Raw genomic sequence first — 9700 nt, 5'->3', positions numbered from 1 at the left:
AATTCAAGACTCATCGATATTTCATATATGTATATAAATATTTAAAAGCTTTCCTTCACAAAAAGAAGCGATACAAGAAATTAATAACAATAGCCCTTGAAGGTGAAAGTCCGTATCTCCGGCTTTCACATTCATTTCTGAATAATTCTTCATTCCGCTCATTTCTTTCATAAAAGCAGGCGATGAATATACCATAAGAGGGTGGCTTCACAACGCGAATTTGCTTTTCAAAAAACGGAGTTGGTCATACCACCTTATTTATCGCACTAGTTATAACGCAGTAAAGGAAGCTCTCGCGGAGCTTTTTCTAACTTTGTCTCTCTCACACTCTTTCCCGTTCTTGCTTTTCCGACCAATCGAGGAGGCCTGCTTATCGTCAACGCGAAGGGTGAACTGCGCACTGCGGTACGAGACGAAAATAGGTCGGCCAATTCTCGTACCAGCACCCTCTTTCGCCTCCGCCTTACCTATCGACACCTCCGCACCCTTATCCGAACTCTAATAAAAAACGAATACCTACGAGTGTGAGCTTCGATCGCTTAGGCGCGGTCTTTCCGAGGCACACTCAGGGTCAAATTTAACTACCATGTCGTTGATGCGCTGAGAGGGAGGCCGAATGTGCAATCAAATCATTCGAAAAGTATTACATTAATAACTAATACTTCGAAATAATCTACATTTACATATAAATGTAAATATGTTTTCTCTTGATTAAGTATATTTAATATAATAATAAAAATATTATATTATAAAATACTGAGAAGCATACCTTTAACATATGTATAAGAAATAGGATCGGTTTGTTATCAAATTAAAAATTTAAATATTCATCGTTCTCATATGAACAAATCGAGTATTATTAAGTTTTTCTCGGTTAAATTAAAAAATAAAAAGTAAAAAGAAACAAAAAATTTGCAATTGTACAATTTCTTCATCCATAAAGAAATAATAATTAGATATTCATATAATATGCAAATCGGAGCAGAAACTCTTCGTCATAATTTATATTCGTTAACTAAAATAAACTAGTTACAAAATCTTTTCAAAATTAAAACATAAAATTGCAGTCTTATTAAACTGTATAATTGCACGCCATTGTAAAAAGATGTGCAATTATCTTTTATTGAATATCGATAATTATCAACAAATGAATATTAAAGTTTATGTTTGAATCTACGCACCTTCCTTCAGCGCATCTCATAAAAAAAAAATATTTTACATCTATGATCATAATATCGTTAGCGTCAACTCACTTTCGCTGAAGACACAAGCACACAACAGCGCAACGCGTTGTTCACATTTGATTTCTTCATAGCGCAATAACAATGGATTCATCACTATAAAAACGTCTGTCAAAAGTCTTCACAAGGGAATCACAAATTATGAGGCATCAACGATTCTTTCGCACGCATGTATGTAAATCGCAAGCCCTCTTCGATCAATTTCCAGATTGCTACTTATCTTCGGATCATATCTCTCTCTCTCTCTCTCTCTCTCTCTCTCTCTCTCTCTCTCTCTCTCTCTCTCAGCCGAGGAATATTATTGTTGAGACTGTTGGCTTGCGGAAACTTGTGAGGCAGGCTGCAAAGATTGCTGTTGCGCCTGCACATGTGTCTGTATCTGGTGATACAGAGGATAAGTTTTTCGCTTTCTGATGCCATGCATGGAAAGCAGGTGAATCTGCAAGTACTGCTTGGTCTTGAATTGCTTGCTGCACACGTGACACGAGATGTACTCAGTCTGCACAGTGTGAACGTTAACAATGTGCTGCTTTAAATTAGAATTATTCGAATATATCTTGCCGCATTCGGGACACTTGGGTTTACCAGTTTGATTGGCGTCCTCCCTTTGCTGATGATACCGCCTGTGAGATTGTTGGTGGAGTATCGCCATATCGATCTTGTCCTTCGCGCAAGACTGCAATATCAGATTCAGTTGCTCACTCTTGACAGAAGTGCTCTGCTGGAGACTTTGGAGATTGTTCTGCAGTTTCTGATGCATCATCGTAAGTTGCTCACTGTTTAGGTTATTGAGGGAGTTGAGGGTATTGAGGGTGTGTTGCTGCGACGACTGTTGGCTGGTGGTATGGTGGTGATGATGCTGATGGTGATGATGCTGAAGCAAGCCTGAGAGATCCTGCCCTTTCGAGTTGTGACCTCCGCCGCTCTGGTAGGTTTCAGACCCGGCGTGCTCGTTCTTGGAGGATGAACCCGGCAGCCAACCGGAACTCGAACTTGAACCATCTCCTCCAGAGGGCTGCCACCGCCCTGGAACCACCAGCCAATGTCAGTCCTCAGCCAACCTCGTACGATTCCTTAAACACTATTCAATCGCTTTTTTTGCCTCCCACTGCCCTTTCTTATATATTTTTTTTTCAACTTTCTCTTTTCTGAAAGTGTATTTCCAGGTTTTAAAGACAAGGTTTTGCCCTCAATAATTTTTGTACCCTCCCCCAACGAGTCTCTCCCTAAATCTAGAATCGAATTCAATCCTTCCGTATCAAGTTAATATGGCAACCTTTAATTGTTCCTGGCGCTCTTGTGCACCCTATATTGTTCGTCTCTTCTTCATTATCTTCCCATATCGCGATTTCTTTCCAATTCTTATTCAAATTGAGACCGAATAAGATCACTACATTGATATACACGCATAATTAAAATTATTTTAGATAATTACGAATAAGTTTAGATTTACAATTCGATTCCTGAGCCTGAAAATTTTGTTGATATTGCAAGTAGGGACGCGAATCGATTTCACACTTACACAATTTTTCAAGGTAATATACGATGTCGAAAATAAGCCTCACATCACAGACAAAGACAGTGACGAAAATACAATATGATGTTCATTTCCGAATAAAAAGGTCATTGCATGATAGTTACTATGAAAAAGATTTATGTCTCTGCCATGTAAGATACGCCACAATAATGAAAATCATAGAAGAGCCGTTGAGATGCGACTCCATAATACGTTGCTGCTCACCGTGTGATAAGAGGGGTAGTTGACAAGGGATACAAGGGTTGTGAGAGGTACGAGAGTTTCATGCATTCAACGCAACAACGAGAGATCAGAGTCTTAGGAAACGACGGAAGGATACTAGTCTGGGCTTTAAGAATGTTTAAAAGGGTGAAATCAAATCATAGATTTGATAAACTTACCATAATTCGGATCCTGATTGGCTACTTGATGCATACCGGAGGGTCCTGGCATATTCATGCCTGTAATTTAAAAATAAAGAGTCAATTAGATTAATTACATACAAAGATGTCATTATTTTAAAAATTTAATATTATTAAATAAGACAGAAAAGTGCAATTATTTATTTATATGTTAAATATGAAATGCAGTTTCTTTTAGTAAATTGTCATAAATTAAAAATAGAATATTAATTTTTTAATACTTAATAATACGCAGTACACATTAACAAAGTCAACTACTGTTTTATGGTAAGTATAAATATAAATCATGAGATTTGTATCGCTCAATTGACTAGAGCACAAGTAAACGAAATCAAATTATGTTAATAATATGTTAGTTTATTACATTTCATAATAGATTTATATTAACACATTTTCATAAGTCAAAGAATACAATGAAATTATGTACACAAATAGAAATAATTGTAATTATTCATTAATTAATTTTAATTGAAGCCGTAATTAGTAATTAAGTCGGGCTAATTGCTAATTACGAAAGTAATTAGTAACTGGACGAGGAATTAATAATTAATTACAAATGTAATTAGTAATTAAATGTGCCATTAATTAAAAAACTAATTTGCATCCTTTCGACAAAACTGGGATTTCTTTGGTCCAACATAAATTCAACTCTGCCTTATAAATACCGAAGTAGCCGATATTTATAATATACAAACAATTATCAATATAAAACATATTTTTAAAACAGATCAATAATCTGTTTTGTATTTTTGAAGTATATGATTTATTTATTATTAAATGAATTTCAAACAGAGAAAATAATATAACAATATGTTAAATATAAAATATTTTACAAGATTTAATGTGAGAATTTTAAACATAAAAGAATTTTAAACAAATAATTACCTTGAAGACTTAACAACGCTGCAGGAAAGCTGTTTCGATGATGTTCTATAGAATCATTTAAAATATCACTTGGCTCGGTCTTCACTGCGTTAAGAATGCTGCCGTGATTCGACACATCCTCCTCGTTTTCTGACATAGAATTCGAATCTTCGCCAGTTGATTGCGCCTGAAAGTTAACAAAATACCCCGATATTTGTAAAATATCAGTAAAAAATACCTATAATCGTTGCAAAGATACTAATCGGTTTCATAAAATTTCAATTTACTTTTGCGCGGAAACACGTTTACGTATAATAGAACATCATTATTGTTGTCTAACTTGACATAATCCTTATTCACCTGTATGTTGTTTGTGGATGTCGTGTGTATCGTGGGACCACCTTCGAGTGCCTGGCCTAACAAGGATTCCTGAAGATCCAATTTTGGTTCGACGTGGTTTCCTATCGGCGGACTATAACTTCTTGCTCGTTTTTCTGGTGGACTCAATTCACTTTCATTGAGATCCCCTCTGCCGTTATCCTGCCAGTTACGTGGGGTTGCCTGACCAAATTAAAGATAATATATGGATGATAGTACAGCATCCATGAAAAAGGCAACGCAATCATTCTTCATATAATTTAATTCCAATTAATATTTAACATTCGATAATCTCATTATATGTATAATCAGAGAAACTCCAGATACTCCATTATTAAAACTTCCACGTAATATTTGTCTAACGTCTATTATAAGTCGTGAAATTAAAAGCTAAAGGACGAAGCAGGAAATTCTAGCCGGGATTCCGCCTGTCACGATGGCGGCGACGGCGTAGTGTTAAAAGCACATTAATTAAAATTCGTTTTAATTAAGGCTAAATTAATTAAAAGTTCGAAACCAGCCGTATAATTCGTATAATTAATTTTCCAACTTCCATATTAAACTGCCGCGGGGACAACTTACAGGTGCGCTACCGTTGTTGCCGGCCGACGACGGTGGAATTTTCGTGGCGCCGCTATTAACGTCCGCCAAACCCCGGACTTGAAGCATTTGAGCCGTCTTCAGGAAAGCAGGTAGCTGCTCCTGACCCACGTGCACCTCCCCGTGATACATAAAACGTAGCAAGGATTCCATGTCCGACGACGCCACATCCTTCAGGATTACAATTGGGTGAGGACATGGGTTTGCCTGCGCAAAAGTTGACATTTCCTTCGAATTCATATTTTCATAAATTAACAATGCAAAATACTTAAATGAGCATCCTAACGTAATTTCAAAACATCATTACAAAATGTTACAGTTCTATTTTTCTGTAATTGCATTTGAAATTGTTTAATATCTTTACTTGTTTGTTGAAAATTACTTTAACTTGTAAAACATAATAAAATTGTAAGAAATTATAAACTTTTAAGATAGCTTGTAATCGATTCAATTTCAAACTCATACAACATACTGCTCCATTCAATCGAACAGCCGTGCACTGATCCACGCAGCGCTGATTCAACGAGATTTGATATAAGATACCAGTGTCAAATTAATCGCAGCTATTAATTATCAGCCTATCCCGGGCAGCCATTAGTACCTACAGTTATCTTATACGTAGCGTGGCAATTACAAAAAGTATGCGCTCTAACTAACGCATGATCGATCAAGGTAATCGATCCATCAGGAATCGCGCGATTTTTCTAATCGCAGATTCATACGAGAGAAGATCAAGGAAACCAAGAGAGATACATCGATCCTCTATCAGCAAGAGGTCAAAAGGTTTGACGGTAACGAATACTACCCTTTCTTTCGCCCTCCTCCGGGTGAACAGAACGGAACGTTTCTCACGTATACTGAAATTCAGCAAACCATATACACTTAGATATCCAACGTGCAAAAAGAAGAGTAACAATTCTTTTCTTCCTGTCAAAGTAAACGATTCAACATCGGCTAAAGGTTAAAAGGTGTACGAGGATTCTGATCGATGCCTAGCGAATCGATCCCTCTTGCAAAGTGCTTAATCCCATCCATCGATGGACACGCAGGGGGGAGTCTGGCGGCCGATTAATTTGTAACGATTTACAAGCGAGATGCATATAATCAGCATCGTTTAATCCATGTCGGAGCTACCCCTTCATCTTGGTGCATTGCTGCACCGATTTGTACATTTGAGCCCACATAAATCGCCAATTTTTCGTAAACACGCGCAGCAGGGTGACTTGAAAGATTTTAAACTACGAGATAAAAAAAACACATTAATACACGTCGATAAATTATAATTACGTTTATCTTTATTTAAACTCATGCATGAAGAACGTAATTGATTTAGAACAACGCTGTTTGCATCGTTGTTTAATCAAATGAAACTTTAAACAAAGTGAAAAACTTTACCTTGGTACAAGTAATTACAAGAATGAAGAATTCTAAAGCGAGATGACGTAAAATGTGTCCTTATTGCGAAGAGTGCCCCAGATACCTTCTCACCTTTCTCATCAGCGAATTGACCGAGTGAAATCGCTTTTCGCCGATGGTTAATTGCATCCACGAATAGTCACGCTCGACGGCCAATTGATTCGTAACGACAATTTATAACCACGACGCGTATAATGATCGATACTCAATCTACGTCAGGATGTTCCCGTATACCTGAGGCATCAATTCTTGCACCTGTCAGACCAGCGAATTAACTCTTAATATTGAATGATCTTCGAGACCGTTAGATGGTGACAATTGATCCTCGACAAGCAAAGTTACACGTACATATATAGTTATCGGTTTGCTCTTATGATGAAATTCGTATTTATATCATATTCTATTATGTAGCGTTTAGATTTATAACATAGTACATCTAAAATATTGTGTCATTTCATAATTACGTGCATGCACGGAAAGAACGGTGTGTTGCTAAAGTATCTAAAAATTTAACTAGATATACATCTAAAAATAATTATGTAGGACGTTCAAGCTATAATAGTTGCGAGACTACATCAAAACTTTTTGCACTCATTGCTCATTATGCTCGAGCGTCCTACATAATTATTTCGATGGTACAACATTATTATTTTCAAAATTGTATCTAACTAAATTTTTTAGATTCAGCAAAATTATTCTTCCCGTGTAACTCACGGAAGACAAAATTATCAAAATTATCAAGATGATGAGGTACAAGTACTTTTCATTTTACCTTTTCTCTTTTCCTATTTACTATTTCTTATTTACTTTACTTATTTTTACTACGTCTTAATTAATCGTAGTTACTTATTTATTGATTCATCTCTTTTATTTATATAACCTACGCAATAATAAAGATATAGCTGCTTTAAATTTCTAATTAAATATATGATGCATATTTTAATAATATGCAAACACATGCAACGTGTTCTCGGTTAGATGGAGGGTTACATCGATGTATAACGGCATCGATCACGATCGTTCTTGCGAAAAGACCGCGAGAGCAGACCGCATAAAGCGGAGGCGTCTCACGACACGATGTATGTACGTCATGGCAATATTATACGAAGTGCTAGTGCCATTATCGACAGCGATATTAATTATAATTAATGAACCTCCTGGGATGGCGCGGCTTTCCATACGCCTTGCCTACACAGTTACATACCGAAACGACGTGATGCTGTACATATACACGTTGTAACACGAATACGCGGAGACGTATGTACAATGCCGCGACCTCAGCGAAGAACCGTTTCCAACTTCGATTATCGATGCCCCGAATTTAACGTCGGTACGTGAAAACCCACGGAGGCAGCGGAGGGTTCGACGCTGCCATGTGCAGAGGCATTTATTATTGGCCAGTATCGACTTAACGTCTGTGCACGCGGTGCAGCGAGGTGCGGCGTCTCGATTTATTGGACTGCATGCAACGGAACGTATCGGATAAATGGTTCTTGAGATGGGAAAGCAAGGTGCGCGTATATTGCATAGAAACGATATAACTGAAAAAAAATATGTTAATAAGCCGAATTAAAAATCGTAACTTAGCGTTCAGGAAGATTTAGTATAAATTTCGGGATTGGCATAATTTAATCGAAATATTTTTAGTACGTGTACAGCACGTATATTAATTATATACATTTTAATTATTTATATACATAAATACATACAAATAATACTTGACTTTTCTTGTTGAGAAATAAATTGAAAAAAATGATGAACAGAAAGCTAAGTTTTTTCTCAGCAAATATAATCAATATAATTGTACAATGCAATTTCATAATTGGAGAACTATATTTTATTAAATGCCGATAGCCGCTTCGTAATAAAAGAAAAAAAAAAAATCTATGCTGGTCGAGCGTTTTATCTCGACAAAAGCATGACTTAATCAATCGAATACATTGAGATTCATCTCTCGAAGGGCAGTTCCCGCGGCTCGTAGGAGAGAAATATTTTTACCAATAATCTCGCAGTTATACAAAGCACTTTTTAATAATAATTATGCGATTGAATAAACGATCCTTATTATACGATGTAAAATAAAGGAAAGTTCAATTGTGCGAGCAATCCAGAACATCCCGTCGTCGGAATATTTTATTATTATACCACATTTATGTGTCATATAATTCGAGGAGATAATGTTAATGAAGGATTTATCGATTTAAATTTTTCGAATAAAAAAATATAAATAAACTTTTCTTTCAATTTGTAATTTGTTTTCGCACATACGCTCATCTTGAGAAAATTTCCACGAGCACATCTATTTTGAGGTCTTGTGAATATTAAGGATGTCATATATGATTCCTCAATAACTTTATCGGGTGCTGGGAAGCTCGTTGATGGGAATAACTCAAATAATTGAAGTAGTGGAAATAATCACTGTCTGCAGGTATCTGCACACCTTTAGAATTCCGCAATGAAAAGAGATAAAGCGAAACAGAGAAGCAGAAGAAGCAAGACAATGGATGGTGCAAAAGGGGAGGAGAATGAGAACACTACGAACTCCTTTATCGCATTAACCAACTCAATTAACAACTTTGAGACGAGACACCATCCTCTCTAATTAGACCTAACGGGATTAAAACGGGTCAATAATTAATTGTATGATCGCGTGTGCGTCAGAGCAGAATAGGCGAATGATCAAAGAGCCTCCGATTAATTCGCGAGATACGTATCGATCTGCACAATATATATCATCATGATTCCCTAACGGATGATACTTATTCGATTACAACTGTGTATGCAAGGATACGTCGACATAACTGCTAATTACACTTCATCATTCGCTTGCAAAATATAACTCTCTCTCCAAAGGGACTATATATGTTTAATTCTATTATAATTATACATAAAATTATACAGTGAATATCGATGCAATCTATCATCAAAGATCTTATTGTAGTATCACATCGTTCACGTTGCGCTTGTTATCAAATGAAATCTAATTGATAAATTGCTCGTGTACACTTCGACGAGCACAAACAAATTTGTCTCAATCATCAAAAATGGCCGCGCTGGATAATATAAGATTTTCACCTATATATGTATTGTAATATAACCCATTTAATCGATTTTCCGAATTCGATCTGCGTGCTCGTCGCAATGTGTATCAATTCTTCATCTCTGGCGGAAACCAATATCCTCTAAAAAAAAAAAGAATGTAAATAAGATACCGATCTATCCATCATTACAGTCTATCTCATTTGTCTAGTCTCAGATATTGA

At 36.2% G+C, this 9700-nt stretch overlaps 1 protein-coding gene across 8 annotated transcripts in view; it reads right to left on the bottom strand.

Annotated features, from left to right (window-relative positions):
• The window catches only part of LOC108751091 (protein abrupt), a 121247-nt gene that overhangs the window by 41980 nt on the left and 69567 nt on the right, over positions 1 to 9700 (bottom strand). For 6 of the 8 annotated variants that reach the window (XR_001939464.1, XM_018491048.1, XM_018491053.1 and 3 more), the window contains 4 exons: positions 5004 to 5228; positions 4404 to 4604; positions 4065 to 4230; positions 3159 to 3218 (listed from right to left, as the gene is read on the bottom strand). Coding sequence is in view for 7 of the 8 variants with exons in the window: in XM_018491048.1 (XP_018346550.1) it covers positions 3159 to 3218; positions 4065 to 4230; positions 4404 to 4604; positions 5004 to 5228 (652 nt within the window). In the remaining variant the exon portion in view is untranslated. Of the gene's footprint in view, positions 1 to 1341; positions 2268 to 3158; positions 3219 to 4064; positions 4231 to 4403; positions 4605 to 5003; positions 5229 to 9700 lie in introns of those variants that run through there. The other 2 variants (XM_018491052.1, XM_018491051.1) reach the window with 2 other exon arrangements.

Source organism: Trachymyrmex septentrionalis, unplaced genomic scaffold, assembly GCF_001594115.1.
Source record: "Trachymyrmex septentrionalis isolate Tsep2-gDNA-1 unplaced genomic scaffold, Tsep1.0 scaffold40, whole genome shotgun sequence".
In the NCBI taxonomy this organism is placed as follows: Eukaryota; Metazoa; Arthropoda; class Insecta; order Hymenoptera; family Formicidae; genus Trachymyrmex; species Trachymyrmex septentrionalis.
This window is presented reverse-complemented; position numbering and strand designations above follow the sequence as displayed.